The sequence below is a fragment of the Mustela lutreola genome, chromosome 10 (genome assembly GCF_030435805.1).
Source record: "Mustela lutreola isolate mMusLut2 chromosome 10, mMusLut2.pri, whole genome shotgun sequence".
NCBI classification, from domain to species: domain Eukaryota; kingdom Metazoa; phylum Chordata; class Mammalia; order Carnivora; family Mustelidae; genus Mustela; species Mustela lutreola.
This window is the reverse complement of record NC_081299.1, coordinates 98,493,765-98,513,498: the sequence shown is the minus strand read 5'-3', so window position 1 is coordinate 98,513,498 and position 19,734 is coordinate 98,493,765. Positions and strand designations below refer to the sequence as shown.

The 19,734-nt window shown below is 49.3% G+C and overlaps 1 protein-coding gene across 3 annotated transcripts in view; it reads left to right on the top strand.

Annotated features, from left to right (window-relative positions):
- Window positions 1-19,734, top strand: part of TSPAN2 (tetraspanin 2) — a 60,922-nt gene that overhangs the window by 11,932 nt on the left and 29,256 nt on the right. For all 3 annotated transcript variants that reach the window (XM_059136570.1, XM_059136569.1, XM_059136568.1), the window contains exon 2: window positions 9,987-10,089. In XM_059136570.1, coding sequence (XP_058992553.1) covers window positions 10,041-10,089 — 49 coding nt within the window. In that variant the 5' untranslated portion in view covers window positions 9,987-10,040. The remainder of the gene's footprint in view (window positions 1-9,986; window positions 10,090-19,734) is intronic.

Below are 19,734 nucleotides of genomic sequence, written 5' to 3'. Positions count from 1 at the left end.
GGCCTGCCAAGTCACTGTGGATAGGTCTGCTGTCCTATGGCACTTCTCTTTATTCCAGTTACAATTTAACCATTATTGTTTCAAGACTTTTTTTTCCATATAAAGACTTGATGGTTTCTAGAATTACCAGGTAGCCATGTTTTCATTGTCCATTGCATTTCACTGTGTAATTTTAGAACATCCATGCAATGTGTTTGGACCTCCAACTGTGTGGCAAAAGAGAATATAACCTCTGTCTCCTACCATAATATTGACAATTAATATCACAACAGGGCTGTTCTCCTGAAGTAAGTGATACTGTACTGACTACTGAGACAATCATGGTTGCTAAGGAATCAGGAGGAGGAATGGAGGAAGAAGCAAGTAAAATGAGAATAGCAGGAGCACCTGGGTGGCTCGGTTTGTTAAGCAACTGCCTTCGACTCTTGTCGTGATCCTGGAGTCCCAGGATAAAGTCCCACATTGGACTTCCAGTTCTTCCGGGAGTCTGCTTCTCCCTCTGACCTTATCTGGTCTCATGTTCTCTCTCTCTTTCTCTCTCTCTCTCTCTTAAATAAGTAAATGAAAAAAGAAATTTTTTTTAAATGAGACTATCAGATTGGTTGGGATCACATCTTACAGATGAGTAAGGATTACCCTGGCCCACCTTTTAATCTTTTTGGGGTTTAATTGGGAACAAAAATAATAATGCTAATTAACATTCATATGATGTTTTAGTTTACAAAATGCTTCCACATGCATATCCCATTTGATCATGGATTACAACGATCTCATGAACTAATGTAATTATCCCCATTTTAGAGGCATTGATGCAGAAAGTCAGGCCCGCCTGGTATATGAGAGAAGCAGGAGAGTTAGGTTGAAACCAGTACTGATCAGTTTAAGGCAGAGGAAAAGCAAGATGGGAATTGAGAAGGGATATGTATCAAGAGATTTTAACTCAATTTTGGTAGCAAAATCTTGAGTAAGAGCAGTGTGATGTAAATGCAAGCTCTGTGCTGCTGCTTTCCTGAGCACATTTTGTACCCTGGCTCCTTTAATCCTCACATTGACCCCCTGAAATGGCAGCTCTTGTCATCCCCCAGTGTACACAGGAGGAAGCTGAGGTACAGAGAGTTTCAGAGATTTGCCAGGGACTCAGAGACAGCCAGCAGCAGCACTGGGGTTCTGTGTGTGGCCCCAGAGTCTATGCTGTCCACCACTCCAATCTGCAGAGGAACGGGAGACCAGGTTGGAGCTATGATGAACATGTGAATTCCAATATGGTGACTAGGCTACCAACCACATATGGCTATTCAAATTTAAATTCATTAATACTAAAAGAGATTTCATATTTGGCTCCTAAGTCACAGTAGCCACATGTCACATGCTTGGGAACCATAAGTGGCAAGTGGCTGTAATATTGGACAGCACAGATGGAGGACATCACTGAAGAAAGTTCTGTTGGATAGCTCTAGCCTAGATATAGTTATTCTTTCTCTCTAAATCATTTTTCCATTTCTCTCTTATTGGGTCTTATAAAACTAAAACTAAAGAGAGAGAGGGAGCATGGCTTCTAGAATGGGGCATTGACATACTGAGTATGGATCATTTAGAAAACTCAAGGGATTCTAGCTGTCCTGGAAAGAGCATAGAGCTAACATAAAAATGAGTAGAGAAAGGCAGCCAAGGGCTTTGTTATTGGTACTATGGGAGTGGTGTTTCCTACCTTGGGTCAGATTCAGTTTTCGGTCTGAATGTAATGTTAGCAAGTCTACCACTAGAGTGAAACTAAGTGCTGGGCACTCCCCATTCTCAATGTGAAACTCGAACTCATTTAACCTTTTAGGAAGGCACTATTATTACCTCCAGTTTGCAAAGGAAGAAGCTGAGGGTTTGGGCAATCAAGTGTCTTTCCCAAGATCACAGACAGAACCCGATTCAAATCTAGGACACCTAGAAACAACCACCACCACCCCCATCTGCTGCAGCCTCTTGACATCACGACACCACAGTGTTATTATCCTGCCTCAAGGCACCGCTACACAGTCTGAATACTCAGAAGAGCTAAAAGTTTCTAGAAGAGCAATCAGCAGTGTCCCAAAGTGTATGCTGTGTTGTCCTCCCCATCATAATGGTGATTGAGAAAGAGTCAGCTTATAAATCGGGGCAAGGGAATTGGGCAGGGGTGGAAGGGACCCCAGCAGGGCAGGACCTGGTGCCTTGCAAGCTGCTGGCACTCGACCAGGAAGCCCACTTGCTCACCGTGCGCATGCTCAAATAGACCCGGTCCCCTGCAAATGACCCAGTGCTGCTGGCCTTCAGGACACAAATGGCTTCTGGCAAGACTGCTGTGAAGTGAAAGCTCTCTGGAACACCAAGCTGCACATCCATGATTTCTCCGGGATTTCATCCAAGCTAACTTTTTAACAAACCAAAGCTCTTAGGCTTGTTCCAGGCTAACTTGAGTTCTACCTGAAATGTTTTTTTCCTGCCATTGTCTCCTGGTAACACCTTAAACCGGGTGTAGATCATTTCCATCGATTGACATGGAAGAATCCTATTTATCTCAAGAGTGGTTCTCAAACTACCTTGAACAATATTAGACAGTAAAACAAAGTTGTTAAATACCCAGTCTTTGCTCATAGGAAGCTCAATATAGATGAGACCTCACAGTAGGCATTGTAGACCTTGGAGCTGAGTGTTTACTCAGAGGGCAACCCTGAGATAAGTGCCAGCTGGTGTTGCCAGGAGAAAGTAGGGGGATGTCATCAAGGCCGTTACCATCCTGGAAATCATCTGCTAAGTGAGGCAAGGCAGACCTTGGATTTTACTCACTTCGGTGACTGAGTGGATTGGATCTTAGTTCTGTGCGTATTTGATCTTCACTTCACCAGGCCATCTGCTCACTGCAGTCAGAAGACAGCAGTCTGATACTTGTGTGGGTGTCCAAGACAACTATCCCATCATCCTCTTTCTCCTAATTCTTGCTGATATTTCCTTTCTCCTCCTTTGCCCCGTATTTCTTTAGAGAAAAAGCCTTGCGTAGAACCACTGAATAAACTCAACACACTTCCCACCACCTGTCTTGGATCTGCTCTGTCACGACAGCAAGCTTTCCCCCAACCCAGGTTAGTTTCCTTCCCCTGATCCTGGAATACCACCAACCCTTCCACACTGCCTCCCAGCTGTCTCCCTGTTGATCCACACAAGTCAACTCCCGAATGATCTAAGCAAACAGAAAAAGGCATGTTCGGCCCAAATACATAGCCCCGCATTCCCTCCAGAGATGAATAGCTCACTCCTGATCCAGTCACGGCTGTGACCATGGAATGCTACTGTCAGGGCAGAGAATTCAACACTGATAGGTTTTAAAATATATCCTTACCTGAAAGAAGTCTTTCGGGAATTTCTTAGCATGAGCTGGTTCTCATGGATTCGTTATAAGAAAAACAATAGGGAAAATCAGAAACCCTGGTCTCTAACTGGCGCATTTCCAAACTAACTGCTGCCTCATCACATGCTGTCACACTGTTTTCCAGCCCCACCTCACCTGCTCCTGAGGTCAAGGGGAAGGCAGCAGGCTTCCTCCGGGGGTGGTTATATATGGATGCCCTAGGATATTAGGGTCTTGTGTTTCTTCTGATGGGTTCCTTGATTCTGAGAAGGTACCGTCTGACTCCTTGCCTTGCTCTCACTGAATAAGAGGATGAAAATCTTGGGATCTGGCTTTCCTCTTGAAGAAAATTAGTGTCATCTTCCAGAGCAAATGTACATCTGAATTTTGCTGCTAAAAGGATGGAACTCCATTACCCTTACGGTATCGTGATGCGGTTTGCAATCAGATCAAGATCGCAAATGCTCATTACCTGATTGCGTCTGGGATGGGAGTTACCACCAAGAGCAAGTATTAGCTTAAAAGCTTTTAATGAAAACTCTAGGGTTACAGTGTCATTTCCAGCTCTGTGGGACTCCATTGCAAAGAAGAGAATTGCAGATGAGGTGGGTTGTGTAGACACCTGGTGTTCTCCCTGGGGAAGCAAGAATACCAAATTCAGGGGCGCCTGGGTGGCTCAGTGGGTTAAAGCCTCTGCCTTCAGCTCAGGTCATGATCCCAGGGTCCTGGGATCAAGCCCCGCATCGGGCTCTCTGCTCAGCGGGGAGCCTGCTTCCTCCTCTCTCTCTGCCTGCCTTTCTGCCTACTTGTGATCTCTGTCTGTCAAATAAATAAATAAAATATTTAAAAAAAAAAAAAAAAAAGAATACCAAATTCACCTTGTTCATTCTTGCGTTTAAGGGCATTGTGTGCGTGCTGCTCTAATTGCTTTAGGCTTTCATAAGCCCCTGCCTCTAAAGGGCACGTGGGCACGTGCGGCTCTACCCTTGGCATCTGTGCATGAAGCACAGTGCACATCCCCACGGGCTTAAGAAAACACAGAGCTGATACTACATGGGCTAGTTTTGTTCTGTTTTTCTGTGGGAAAGTATTTTGCTGAGTCAATTCAACAGTGTATTCACACCGTGCCTTCCGAGGTGTCTGTTCAGTGTTTCCCAGGTGCAGATGTTTTTTGAAAATAGTACTTGGCAAAGGATTCCCTTGGCGGCGGGGTTGGGGGGGGCAGTCACTCCTTTCAGCCTGTCTTAGTCAAGTCAGGTTGCCATTAAAAAGCAAAACAAAACAAAAAAACAGAGTGCCTTACACAACAGGATTGGATTTCTCACAGTCCTGGAGGCTGGAAAGTCAAGATCAAGGTATCAGCCGATCAAGGTATTGGTAAAAGCTTTCTTCCTGGCGTTCAGAGGGCTGCCTTCTCACTGTGTCCTCACAAGGCAGACAGAGAGACAGAGAGAGAGAGGGAAGGTTCTGGGATCTCCTACAAGAAAATCCCATCATGGGGCTGTACCCTCAGGACCTTGTCTAAACCTAATCACCTCTTTCTAAAGGCCCCACCTCCAAATACCATCACACTGGGGGCAGAGTTTCAGGAGATGAATGGGGTGAGGGGGGGTGGATGACACACATTTTGTCCATAGCACAGCTTAAACGGTACCTGGGTGAAGGGCTTCCACTCTTTCCTTGAACAGATGTCCGTTAGGAGCCTGCTCTGCACACAGGGGGCTAAGAGCAGTGTACACCCTGTCCCTGTCCCCATGCAGCTCAGGCCTTCATTTTTTTTAATTCCAGAAATATTTAAATAGAAATGGCTATATGAAATATGAAGGCAGGTACATACCCAGGCCAGGGTAGTGACTTTGGGCTGGTTGAGTTAGAGGGACAGGTAGGGGAAGAGAGCTTTCCCAGCTAACGAAATAGGAGGAGCAGAAACCCCCAAGTGGGAGAAGGAACTGAAACACACAGGCTAGAGAATCAGAGGACAGCAGTCTTTATCTAGGTGAAAAAACACACGTCATGTGTGAAGGCGAAGCTTTTTACCCAGAAAGAGGGCTTTCTGGTGAGCTTAATCATCAGATAAGAGAGCAGCATGACTACGGGTTATGATCAGGGTTGGCTGGCCTTCTCTGGGTGGGGGTGGGGGCTGGGGGGAGCTACGCAGCCTGGGGGACCCAGGACTGGCAAGTGATCCTGGCATCCTTTCATCTCAGCCCTGACCGATTTCCATCATAGCACCTTCCAAAGAACCATGTTCATGGTTCATGAAATCTTTTTTTTTTAAGTGAAAAAAAGAAGTGTGTCCTCAAGATAGAACATTTCAGCAGCAATCCCAGGAAAGTAGAAGTAAATACAGTAAAATGAAACTGAAATCCTTTAACCAGTTCTGCTTCGTGCTAAATGACCTGTTTCTGACAGATAGCCATTACTTAAAGGAAACTTCTGGCCCATCCACTTTGCTTTAGATGCTTTCCAAGCAGGTCCGTAGTCCTCTCTTCTGCCACTTCAGTTTTAGAACACTAAACTGTCTTCTCTAAAAACATATGCTCATAATTTGCAACCTTGTGTCCTGCAGACGCTCTAGAATATGGTTAGAAGCTGAAATCACTTGCTCCTGAAGATGCATAATATAATTGTATCTGGTGACACCCCCCCACACACTTAATGACATGGATTGATATATCACTGTTCCTTTCACTGCTGCCTTTTTCTTTTCTCTATTTTATTTCTTCTTAAATAATGGGCACACTTTTGCCCTCAGAATCCTGTTTCATCACATTCTCTGAGTTCCTAACACACTGTTGAGACTCAGAAAAGAAATGAGGCTATCCATCATCTTCTCATGGGCTGGTTCTGTGATTGAATTCTCACCTGCAAGGTTAGTGTCCCTCCTGGACCATCCAGTGAGAATCAGATTCTCCATGAGCCCCTGAAAGCTTCCTGAGAAGGAGGTGAATCTTCCTTTCCTATGACTCCTTGGCTCCTCGCTCACAATAGATGCTCGGTAAATGTTTACTCAGTGATAAGCATCAAAAAAAACCCTCATGGTGTTGTACAAAAAAGTCCATTCCTGGAAAAACAACATTTCTAGTGATGATTATTCCAGAGGCATGGGGATTGGTGCTAGTCCTGGAAGCAGGGCAGCCCTCAGTAGAGTGGATCCTTCCAGTACTCAGTGCTCACCGCATCCACTTCCCATTGTCCCTGCTTTGTCCTACTTTCGCCTTCCGCCATCAGAACTTTATCTCTGGCTCCTCGCTGTCTGGCATCCAAGAGCACCTTTGCTCCTGATTGTTCCTGTCAGGATGAATAACTCCCTCATCCCCTCCCCCAAGGCCCTCCATGCGCTTTCCAAGATGGTAGCAGGCTAAGAAGAAGCTGTGGGCCATGCATGGTCGGCCCCAACTTGCCTTTTCCAATCCCAGATTCCTCTCTCTGCCCAGCACAGGCTGCAGGTAAGGAAGTGAAGCCTTACCCATGCTGGACCCTCCACCTGGTGTTTTCTCCTCCCTCCAGCCCTCTCCTGCTCAACGACTTCAAATTCATGCTTGAAGGTGTACGTCAAAGCAGAATGTCTTCTGCTGAATACCACTTGTCGCGCTTTGCTCTGCTTTCCTGGGCAGTGTGATGTTCTTCCCCTGAGCACCGAGCTTCCTGCCTTCTATTGCATGTACCCATTTGCAGGATCAGCTCCTGTGTGGGACTGTGAGTCCTGTCTTTCGTCATTGATTCCATGAAGCCAAGCCTAGCACACCCCCAACCCGGTTGCAGTTGATTCCTTGAAGGACAGGGAGGAAGGGAAAGGAGATGAGAGCAGGCGGCAAGAGAAGGAAAGGGCAGCCTCTCATTCCTTACTTGTTCTAATGTTGCCTGAGGGGCCATGTCGTGGCTGAGACTAAGAAGAGAAGAAAGAACAGGAACAGAGGGGGTTGGGTCTAGAAGGGGTTAACATTTTTCTTGGGCCTGAAGGCTTCCCCTTCATTTTGTGAAAGGTCTCTTCTGGGCTTGGGACCCACAGAGCAATGGGACTTCGTATTGCTAACCTTGCTCACTTTGCTCCTGACTAGTCTGGAACCAGGGTGAATTTTTCCAATTCAATTCCATTTCTAGGGTGAGGCCGACCCACCAAAGCCCAGTGACCAGAGTATTACAGGAGCTGTACAGGAGTGGGGAGTTTGGAAGGACCAAAGGGCTACGTGGTCTCTGTTGATGTCACTTTCCAAAGCAGCGATGGTTGTTGTCACAAGCAACCTCAGGCCTGATGGGTCCTCCCCCACGGTTCCTGACACAACCCGGGGCTGTGTGCTGGGAGGATTCCCTCCACACAGTGATGACATTCAGTTAAGCCACAGTTTCCTTGACCAGGGAGGAAACCCGTGTGGTTTGGGGTTGGGGGTGTGGACGAGCCAGCGCAGATTTTTTTCCCTCGTTGCCCCGTGGCTTGAAATTGCAACCTCTGTTTTAATTTTCCATTATGCATCAAATACATCTGTGCCAGAAGTGGACAAATGTATTCCGTCTGGGAGGATGATCCCAGACAGCAATAAATTAGAGTCTGTGTACAGACATGCCAAAAATGTGGCCGCGTGGTAGGGTGTCCCTGGGACCAGTCACCTCCTCCACAGTCTGCTTGGTGGCTGCAGGCCTTGGCCTGATGCCTCTGTCAATAGGTTCTGCTTTGTATTTGGAAACTGTCTTTCCATCAAGTCACCACAGAGGCAAGATGGGGAGGGTTGCCTGTGCGGCTTTGCTGGGCACATCTGTCCCAGGCAGTCTCGAGGAGCGTCTAGGACAGTGACTTCCTAAGGGCATCGCTCTCTTCCCTGCACCAGAACAGCAATGACCTCAAAGCTGATTTTCTCCCAAAACTAGAGCACAGCCCAAGAAAATCCCCCCCACTTTTTCTGGATTGAGCAGATAAACTGCCATATAATGCATGGAGAAAACAACATTTTTAAATGTACGAGAGTAATTCCATGCTTCATGTGGACAGTTTAAAAGAGTGAAAAGTAATCCTACCTTCAAAGATAAATACTGTGAATGGTTTAGCATGAATTCTGTCAATATTTTTCCATGCCATGCTACCCGTTTAAAAATGCAAAAGTCTTTGAAAGCTGGTTGAGTCCAGCTCCTTTAGCTGTCCCTCACATTATCCAATTAGTGCTTTCCTCTGAGTCCTGGAAAATTTTACTTATTCCGCATGAGAGAGTTCAGCTGGTAGAGCTCTAGCCCCTCAGACTCGTCAGTGAAGTAACACTGCTTTTCTGAAGAAGCTGGCCTGGCGGGGAGCAAAGGGAACGGCTAAGGCCTTCTCTAAGTCCAGCCAGAGAGCCCCGAAGGGCAGCACTAGCCTGGCTTGCAGCCCTGCCATTAGAGGGCCCCTGTGCACCGAGGGCTCTGGTCTGCCCCTGACTCTGATACCATTTTTCCTTATTAAACCTCTACTCGTCTGACTGCATCCTGTCTTGTTGCCAGCATCTGTGTCCGCTCTTCCCTGCTGGGACAGAGACAGCGACAGCCTCTAATCTGTTCATCTGGTGACAGGCCAGGGGCCCCCACATGAACTAGACGGGTTGGCAGAATGAGGATGCCGTCTTTACATCTGCTTCCTTCCCTGTGTAACCTGAGTCCAGAAGGTGCCCCGCGAATGTCTGTTGATGGACTGGCCTGATGCAGCCCAGGATGGGAGCTTGTGGCGGGAGCCTGCAGGCCGGCAGTCGTCCCAGTTCTACAATAGTAGAAAAGACCCCGCGTTGACACAGAGCCTCACAGAAGCCCTCAGAGGAAGCAGGCAATGACTCCACGGGCTGCCAGCCTGCCCAGCCGGGCCTGCGCCAGCCACACGGCCTCACCGTGAGCTGCACAGCACACAAACCATGCTTTTTCAGAAAATTATTTTTCCTTTCTCACTTTCCATGGAAACTCAAAATAGCAACCAAAAGGGGAAAAAAAAAAAAAAAAACCCAAAACAAAACAAAACAAAAACCGGCTGAGCTTCCTCTCTGCCAGCAAAACCATCCCCAGGCAGTGGAGTGACCGTGGAGGCCCCGGGAGCAAGGGTTCTAGATGTCTCCGAACAGCTTTCTAACTGGCACTGCACACTCATAAGGTGTGGGTGGGTTCTGAAGGCTATGTGTTTCCCCCCAATTTAAAAGAATGGGTTTCCCCCAGGTCTGAGAGTTTATCTTGCTGTGGGCGACCCAGAGGCTGAAACACAGTCCCCTCTCTCCATGATATTGCTGAGGAGGTCCAGGGTGCCCAGGAAAGGACAACATGTCAGGGGGCACATGCCTTCCGGGAACCATTAATGGAATATTCTTCTTGAGATGCCTCCCCAGGCTGTGCTCTCTATGCCCAGCAACCACAGGGCAACCCAGAAGAATAGGGACAACTCAGCTTGGAATCAGGAAACCCCAGTTCTGATATCCATCCCTTCGGGGACCTGGGGGGCTCTGAGCACATCATTTCTCCTCCCCCAGGAAATGTGAAGGGTGGACAAGCTGATGTCTAAAGGGACAGCCTCTTCAGCCTCAACGCTCTGTGCCCCCAGCCCACTCCTGGACTGTGTGCACCCGTCCCCTTCCCTTGCTGAAAACCAGTATTGTTTCCCTTTCAGCTGGCAGGGTCAGCTGTCATTGGTTTCGGACTATGGTTTCGGTTCGGAGGTACCATGAAGGACTTCTCATCGGAGGACAAATCCCCAGAGTATTTCTACATGGGTGAGTGACTTCAGCTTCCCTGAGTGTTAGCTGGAGCTGCCCCAGGGGCTTAGAGCAGAACCCACCCCTGGACTTCTGGGGGAGGGGAAGTGAAGAGGCAAAACTGAGCCCTGTAGCCTCTACCTGGCTGGGGGCTGGAGGGTCTGTGTGGTCATGGTGGGCGAGGGCACTGCACGCCTAGCCTGCCACTCCCCACATGGTTCATCGAAATCAAGAAAGACCAGTGTCAGAGGACAGACCCGCCGTGCTCTTTCAGCTGCCACCCATTTCCAAAGAATTAGAAGACTCCCTTTTGCCCACTGAGCGAAATCAGCTATGCATCAATCCATCTGGGCTGATGGGGTCCCTGCCAAGTGAGGGGTTTATTTGTGATCTTGTATTTTAAGTTGTCGATGAGGGAGACAATTCCAAGTGCAGAGACATCTCGAGGTTCGGAGGTACTCAGTCACTCCCTAACTAGGCACTGCAGAGGGCAGGGCTCCCCTGGGAACGAGCTGCCTGCAGCACCAGCTGTGAGGAAGGGATGAGTGGTAAGAGGGGGTGGCCTGCAATTCTGAGACAACGTGGTAAGCAGGGCCTGAGCGTTCTCCTGCATTTAGTCCCTCTGATCTACTTCTCATCCTCTTCTGTGGGCTGTCCTCACTCTCCAGCCAAGTACACCTGGACTCTAGATTTCAACAAGCCCAAGACTGTTGTCACTACAGGTCACAGTCCGATGTGTCTGGCCATCCCACAGTCTGCGCCAGCTACAGGGTACATAGAGTACAGGGAAAGAAGGATCCTGGGCAGGTTATCTGCTCCCGGTGCCTAGAAGAGCAGTGTCTGCTTCCCAGGAGGGACAGAGCACCCAGGCTCACTCCAGGCCTCATAAAGGGCAAGTCCCGGCTGTGCTGTCTCCCCTTCCCAGCACCCTCCCACAGCCGAGCCTCCTGAGGAGGGCAGCCATAGTGGCAAAGACACTTCTAGAAGGAAGTAACCACAAACCTACTGTAAGATGGGCGGCAGTAAGGACAGTCCACAGTTCCCCAAAGCGTAGATGTAGTCTTGTAAAACACATAGTTAGTTCATGTAAGTTTCCTAAGAAGAAATGCTGCCAATTCAACCATGACATACCATAAAATATGCATCCCAATTTTAGGGACTGTAAAATGTGAATATGTCAAATGTATATTGGAAATCAGTGAAACACAGTGGAAGAAATGCGGTGATGGGGACTCTCCAGAGTTCAGAGTTCCACAAAGTTATCGAGGACCCAGGTTTTTTCCCAACTTTCCACTGGCCGTCCTCGAGATGACCTCAATTATGTCCCGTCAGGTTTAAAAGATAGCTGTGGTGGCTCCAAGTGTCATATCCTCATGCTGCCGAGTCCAAAAGAGAGAGGAAAAAAGCCAGTTTCACCTCACACAGCCCTCTTCAGGAATGAATCCAACCTTTGTCAGAAGACCCCCGGGAGCCCTCTTCTTACAGCCTGCTGGCCACAGCCGCCTGTGTGCTCATGCCTGACCTAGTCACGGCCGCCAGGAGAGCTGCTTTGACTGGCTCCTGTGACTAAAGGAGAGTCACTCTGGGCTTGGGAAGGAGCCCAGGTGCCCCAGAGGGCCCCTGACACTTGGACCAAGTCAGAGTTCTGTCCCAAGGAAGCAGCAGAGGAGTCTGTCATTATACTTAACACTGAAATGCTCTTTTCCACCCATGTGGTTTCCAGGTAGCACACACTTCTCCATCCAAAACTAACACACACATTTAACACATTTCTCCTTGAGGAACTCTGGGCCCTGGAAACTTCCTCAGAAGCGTTCTCCATCCCACAGTGAGCCCCAGTGCCCCAGGTCAGAGCTCAGCCTGTCCTTGTTCCCCACCACCTTGAGGGGGACATGCAGGGACAGTTGGGGAAGGGTACCAGAAGGAACACCTCTCCCCTTGTGTTGATCATGGTCCCGGGGCGGCTTTTTTTATAGCTGTTCCCTGTGATTTCTAACTCTGTTCAGCATTGTCACAACCTCAGTGCCCACAGGATTACCGACAGCAAAGATCTGATCCCGTCGTAATGGGATTCTTGCCTCTCCAGGCATATGCAATGATAAACAGCAGACAATAATCACAACCATATGTTAAGTGCTCATGAGTGGTACAAACAGAATCACTGAATTAAGAAGTGAGAAGGGACGCCTGGCTGGCTCCGTCGGTAGAGCGTACAACTCTTGATCTCAGGGTGGTAAGCTTAAGCCCACATTGGGTGCAGAGCCCATTTAAAAAAAAAAAAAAAAAAAAAAGATCCTGTGGGAACAGTGGTGATATGCACCCGTGAATTTAGCAGTCATATTTTTAAAAAGCATCAAAGATTTAGGAAGAAGCTTCTAGCAACCACCTGGCTGGCTCAGTCAGTACAACATACTATTCTTGATCTCAGGTCATGAGTTTGAGCTCTACGTTGGGTCTAGAGCTTACATTAAAAAAAAAAAAAAAAAAGTGAGAGAGAACACTGGGGATCAGCAAGACAACCTGTCAGGGTGGATGGGTGCTTGAATGGGGCCTCAGAAGACAGTGGGCTTTCAGACGGACTGAGCTAGGGAGAGCCTTGTTCATGACTCTGAGTTAGCGCTGGCCAGTAGAAGGCAGGCAGTGGCCCGTCATTTCTTTAGCCTGAGGAAGAGACAGCTCATCGTTCAGGATACTCTTTTAGGGACTTCCTTCTGACCTAGCTCCTCCAACCACTTACAGCTAATCCTCAGGGTGAACATTATTTTCTCTCCCTACTCTGAATTCACTAGTTACTTATGTCCCAATGCGATGTCAGTCCCCATAAAATGGTGGGAATCTTTTGCTCCTGCAATTCAGGCATGGAGGGGTTCAGGGTATCAGCCTTCAGTCTGTCTCCTCACGTGCTGCAGGCTCTGCACTGGAACCCAATTTATCTCCAGTTCCCCAGGTAGGACTCTCAAGACTTGCCCTCAGAAGCGGCAGTTGTGCCCTCAGGTGGATGGGGAGGGAAGGGTCCGTCCTTCATTAGAACCAAAACGAAAGACAGCATCCCCGCCCCCACCCTTCCCTTAGAGGCAGACATTCTCCTTCAAGTGGTTTGGCAAAAACTAACCACCTAAAACCGAGTCACCTAGCCTCTCATGACCCCCAAGAGTGAGGTTGAAAGATATAAATCCCTATAATGTAATTCCTCAGCCTGAACAGGGAATTTGGGGCAGCAGTAAAGAAACACCATTTCTAAAAAACTATGAAGAGCTGGGTTCCCTGAAGAACAGGTAAGAAAGGCTGTCTCCCTTTCAATGAGGGTAAACACCTGACTATCTAAAAATCTCTTCATGGTGTTTTTAATCTGGGGAATTCATCAAGTATTTGGGTTTATGCAGACATCGTTATGCATTGAAACAGGGGTCCTTCTAGTCTTTCCCTCTTTTTTTATAGGCTCCTCCATTTAGGAAAACATATAATCTATTCATGGCTACATCAGCCAGCATCTATAGTCCTGGGCTCTGGAATCACACAAAAGAGGATGAGAACGCTGTTCTGGCTCCCATGTATCTCTGCAATCTATGTGAAAAGACTCACAGAGTTAACAATTTAAATTCTAATGGAAACGAGCGTGTAACTAAATGCCAGCTAAGTGGTATTTGCTGTGGGTGCATCAGGGGTTATTCTAAACCAGTGAGGCAAGAATCTGATTTCGGTTTTAAAGACCAGCTGTCATCAATGAGTGGAAGACAAACAAGCACAGCGGAGGATGTGGGGCAAAGACCGTGCCAGGTGTGTCCACGGGACAGTGACCAGCAAGCCCAGGCTGGGCAGAGGACTCTGGCTGGAGTGGAACAGATTGGGGCAAGGTGGGAGGTAGGATTAGAAGAGCAAGGGAAGGAGAGGACAAACACACAGGGCCCTGAAGGTCAACGCTTATTCATTTGGTAAAGCAACAGAGGGATGATTCAGGGTTTGTGGGGAGGGATGATCCGGGGCTGCATTTTTAAAGAGATTATTCTAGCAGCAGTGGAATGAGAGGGGAGATAGGAAAGAACATGCTAGGTGACTCAGACAGAAGGGCATCACCGTGGTGCTTGTCAACAGTAGGGACTGTGAAGAAAGACAAGAAACGTTATTAAACAGTATTATTAAACAGTATTAAAGTCAGGGACAGAAGGAATCAAAACGATCAAAGATATCAGCAAGAGATGAGTCAAGTCTAGCAGGAATCATTCATGAGCCTCAGTGGAAACCTGATTTGCGGAAGGAAGGGCTTCCGCTCAGAGGGGGTATGGTGTGTATAGCGGAGGTGCAGCGTGGGAAGCATCCTCTGTCTGCCTTGTCCCACACGGTGCTGACCAGCAGTTTCACACGTGTCGATTTGGGTCCAAGGTAAGAAAACCTTTTTCATGCTTTTGTAAGCCCAAGAAGCTAGGCAGACTCCCACAGGTAAGAGTGAACTTTCCCCTACGTTGGTATTTAACCACTAACGTGGCAAAAATCAGAATGGAGTGTTGTCAATTCAGGAGATTCCTGGGTTCAGTAGGAGGGGACCCGTTCCATGCGGACATTCGTATTCGCTAGTCTAAACCGAAGCAATATGAGCGGCCCGTGATGCAAGAAATGTTATATCTTTCTGGACATATCGGTCAGAACTTTTTTAGTTGCAAGTCACAAAAAGTTGACGCAGGCTGTCTTGAGCACAACAGAAATTTCTTGACTCGCCAAACCGAAAAGTCCAAGATTCGTGCAAGTGATGGGGTCAGAGTCCCACCTGTACCCATGTCTCCCCTCTGCTTCCCTTTGGCTCCGTTCTCGGGCAGTTTTCCTCAAGACGTGACAACATGGCCGGTCCCAGCCTCAGGTGCCAGCTCCCTCGTAACCCTGGCAACAGAGGGACCTCCTGCTTTCATGCCAGCAGCTCTGACTAAAATCCCTAGCGTCAGTCTTGCTAGCTGTCTCGGGTCCGGGCCTGTTCCCACACCGGTCATTGGGATGGGCTTGCTGGCCAACATCTGGGCTTCACGTTTGCCTTAAAGGTCAAAGTCCACAGGGACTGCGCAGAGGAGGTTGGTTGCTGTCACAGAGATGACGAGGAAGTGAATGCTGGCTGAGGAAAACAGCAGTCCATACGGCAGGGTCTGAGTCCTTCTGGTGTGTTCTTGGTGGCCTGGGGCATGGATGTGGGTTCGCCCACCCTTAGCTCTTCTTCCTCAGCCACACCTCCCCTCCCCCGGGTCTGCCCTTGAGTGGCTGGCACAGTCAGCGCTCAAAGTTCAGGGAAACGTGTTATCAGGAATCTTAGCACCAGGTAGAATAAGGAAACAGCACAGGGGAGAAAAAACGGGAGGTTGTCAGTCAGCGGTGGTTTTCCAGCTCTTCATGGGGGGGCTCAGCCTACAACTCAGGTCTGCTGACGCCTCGGCCTGTGCTTGTACTCTTTACCTGGATGGTGACAACAATAAACAGTCGCGGGAAGTCAGAGACCTTCAGGTGTTTCTTAGACTATAACTGGAGCCATATACATGTTTGCAGAAATCGGTACTTCTTTCCTCAATAAATAATTATCCAAATAGGAAAGATACCTGCTCTCTGGCCATAAAACGAGAAGAAAAATACACCAGGACGCCATTTATGGACTTACAGAGCAAACGCTGTGAAGTAATAGGACTTTAAAAAAGAAGCAGGCACAGGGTTTGGAAAATCTCACTTCATGTCACAGGGTGGCAGTCACTAAGCTGGGTGTTTTCTTCTCAGAATTAGTGCCAGAGCAATCAGCCCACGAAACTCTTATCACCCCTTTGTTAAAGAGTGTTGGTGAACAGGCTGGGGCACTTTCAAGTGGCTTTTAAAGAAAGAGCCTCACAGCCTAGAGGCCCCTCTCTGAGAGCCACGTCAGGAACGCACAGAGCCTAGCTCCCTGTTTCTGGGCAGATGACTTCCAGGCTTTGTAGGAGAACTTTCTCTCTGTCCTTGGGGGTGAGGATGCTTTCCTGTCTGGGATCCTTGCTTCTTCCTTGTGATGGAGAAGGTTCCCTTCCTGTGATGAAGATCCACCCTGACATCACAGCTGGGGACAGGGTGGAGAGATCCGGACAGGAGCCCTGAGCCCTGCCCCCTACCGCCCCTTCTCAAGGTCCTCTGAGTCCAGGCCAAGGTGCGGAGGTTGGGGCAGGATATCGGTGTCCCTGGAGTGCTAACGCGGAGAACAGAGAGCCTGAAAGAGAGGAACTGCTGGGATAACTTGGGGTTTCCTGCCCTATTTCCACTGTGGTCTGTCTCCACAAACCCCAGGGGGATGCTCCCCTGCCGGCTGGCTTGCAAACTCCACTAACCTGCCCCTCTCCACGGCGGCCTCCTAGAGGGACAAGACCGCGCAGGGGGCCTTTCCAGGAGTGCTGAGCAGGGCACTGGCCTCCCGGGCCTCAGAAGCCTGGATGGGGCACTCATGCTGGGGCACATGAAGTCGTGTTTGTGAGCCAAGGACATTGGCAGGTTTTTTCCACAGAGGGGCTGCCCACACAGACAGCAGCCCTTTGGCTCTCCAGGGTCCCAGGCTGACGCGTAGCTGTCTCCCCCTGTTGAATTCAGAGTCAGGGAGCCTGGTTTCGATTGTGTGTAACATTATGTGTAAAGGAAAGGGTTCCAGGGCTGAACGCTGAGGAGCTGGCTTGCTTTTTTCAAAACTCCAGCTCACTCCGATCATATTTTGTTACTTCTTGGTTTGCAGCTTTCCCAGAGAGTCATGGTGTCTTCAGAAGAGAGGTGCTGTATCTTACCTGGTTGCGACAGTTTCTCCAAAGCGTTTTTACAAGTGAGATTATTATTTCCATATCACAGATAACAATACCCGAAGGTCAGCTGACAGTCCTGGATTTGTAGCTCCCAGCCCTGTATTTTCAGAGGAAGACCCAGACATCATCCCTTAGAGACTCTGCAGGCCCTCACCCTCCTGACATTTATAAATTGCAAAGTGAACAGCTTTTAGCTGAGAGTCCCCCTTGTCCTGCGTTCCCACTGGAATTGCACCAGCGGGGTCAGACTGTGCATTTTGCAGCAGACTCCCTAGCTCGGTTCCAGGTTTGCCTCTCATGATTTGGGCAGTTCCTCTGGCAAACGCCTTCCATTCTCCAGGGAATCCCAGATTCCCCAGCTGTGACATGTGAGTACTAATAAGCCACAGACCCCATCGCGCCAGGTGAGGCAGGAGAAGAGCACACATACAAGCAGTACCTGTTGTGTGGGCTTTATTATTTTTATGTAGGGAGGTTACTGTGTTCCTCGGTGGAGGGAGGAGGCATGACTCCACGCGAGGATACGGGGAGGAAAGGCCAAGGAGTGAGTGGTTGGGTTTAGAGGCCATGCAGTCAGAAGGAGAGAAGGGTTGATGGCGTGGGGGCCGGCTCCCGGGCCAGTGCCCGTCGGGCGCACAGTGTGGCTGCTGCACAGAGCAGGCTGAGGTGCCAGGAAGTGGCAGGTGTCACCCCAGGGCTGAATGACTCCATGACTCATCCGTGTTCGGCTCCACACAACCGTACTCCATAACCAACGCTGTTATTCACGTAGAGCTCAAGTCTCTACCTTCCCCATCAGCTAAGCCCCATCCCGCACTCCACATACAGATGTAATTATGTGCAGCCCGGCCAGCTGGGAGGGAGGGAGAGTGGCACCAAGGCAGAGAAAAAATATTCTTGGATGAAAAATGGTCATTAGCCGGGTCTGTAAAACCGTCTGCCTCCAGAAAGTTACGGAAATGGATGACCGCGCCACTACCCAGTCCCGGAAAGGGGGAGAGCCATTTAAAAATGAATTACTACAGACGAGGCTTTTTGGTTGCTGGGGAGAGCCTCAGGGATCGGAGCTGCTGGGTCAGTCCCACCGTGTGTTTGCTCTGAGCTCTAGGATTCCAAGAGCCTAAGAAGGGCCTGTTATATAAATAAGCAGATTTTCTTGGTGCGTGGAGGTAGGGGGTGTCATTATTTTAGAAGGACAAGGATTATTGCCAGAAGGGCTGAGTGAGTTTGTCTACGGTGGGGTACAATGTTGTCCTCCTCAGCCCCCGTGCCTGTGTCCACCGCACCCCAGCCTCCCCAGGAGCAGCCCTCTTTCCTGCATTCTGGACTCCCGGAAGCCCCTTCTCAGGAGTGCGGCCACACACTCATCTGCCCGACCCTGAGAAAGCCCAGGCCTGTGGCGGCTTCGTGGAGGTCTGATGAAATGTATTCCTAGCGTGTATTTCCCGGCAAAGATGGGCAGTGGCAGACAGCCAGGCTGATCAAGAATCCTGTCTTGTGCTGGGCATATTCTAGATTGGGTGAATAAGGTTAGGTGGTAGACTTCAGATACAGAGAAAGACAAATACGAGAACCTGCAAAAGCACCAAGTGGAAAAGAGCAGGCCGGGTCCGGTCCCGATGAATTCCCCTGCGCTGGAGCCCAAGCTACAGAAGGCTCCAGGGGGGCCCAGACCCTCGACTGTCACTTGGAGCAGAATCTGTAGAGGAAAATCAATATACTACGGCAGCCCATGTGTGTGACCCTTTGTGAGGGGACAAAATAAGGTGGTGCCACTGCTGCCTGGTCGAACAGGACAGGAGTCGGGTCTCCGGGCCCGGCCCCTACTAACAAACCAGAAATAGAACCCTTGCCTCATCTAATGGGCTTGTTCGAGAGGCTGGTGAGATGATGGAAATGAAAGAGCTTAGAAAAAGAAAGTGTTTGAAGCAATAAGGTGTTGAGGCAGTGGAGCCAACATTAGCCTGTTTTTAATACGGTGTCATTTCTCTCATGACCACATCCATTCCACACGAAATTCCTTTTCTGGTGAAGGGGAAAGGGGAGGAAGGGGCCAAGCCAGCAGAGCAGGAGAGAGAGAGAGGAACACCTGCCCCAGGCCGGCAGACGCCTCAGGGCTTCCCCAACCCAGAGGCCCTGACACAACAGCCTGGGGGAGACCGGAAGAACAGCAGCCTGGCCTGCCACCCCATCTGTGTCAGGGACCCAAGAGATCTGCCCACAAACCACCGGCAGCACCCAGAGGGGCCCCCGGAGACACCCAGCGGGCGCACCCAGGCCTCCTCCACAGAAGCGGACCACTGGCTCCCCACCCTTTCAGAGAATGGGAGGGGTTTCCAGGTGACTCATAGGACTAAAATGCAAAAAATAAAATAGAGACAATTAGCATTATTCTAAGCAAGTCCAGCACCAGGCCTCACATTGTGTGCTAACTTATCTCTGGATCAGAAAAGGAAATACGGAAGGGCTTGGCTTTATTTCTCTCAGAACAAGAACATTTCGGTCCTTTTCTTTCTCTGTGAGCAATGGTTTCTATGGCTTGCCTTCAGTAATAAGTGAAATTAGCACCCAAATGAAGGTTGCTGTTGGTGCTGGACGGGTGGGGCAGGCTAGGGTAGTGGTGATGGCGTGGCTTTAGAAGCAGATGGGTATTTTTATCCCAGCTCTATGAACTTGGGCAAATTGCTTAACTTTGGGGGCCTAGTTTCTCTAGAAAATGAATATAATGGGGCGCCTGGGTGGCTCAGTGGGTTAAGCCGCTGCCTTCGGCTCAGGTCATGATCTCAGGGTCCTGGGATCGAGTCCCGCATCGGGCTCTCTGCTCAGCAGGGAGCCTGCTTCCCTTCCTCTCTCTCTGCCTGCCTCTCTGCCTACTTGTGAT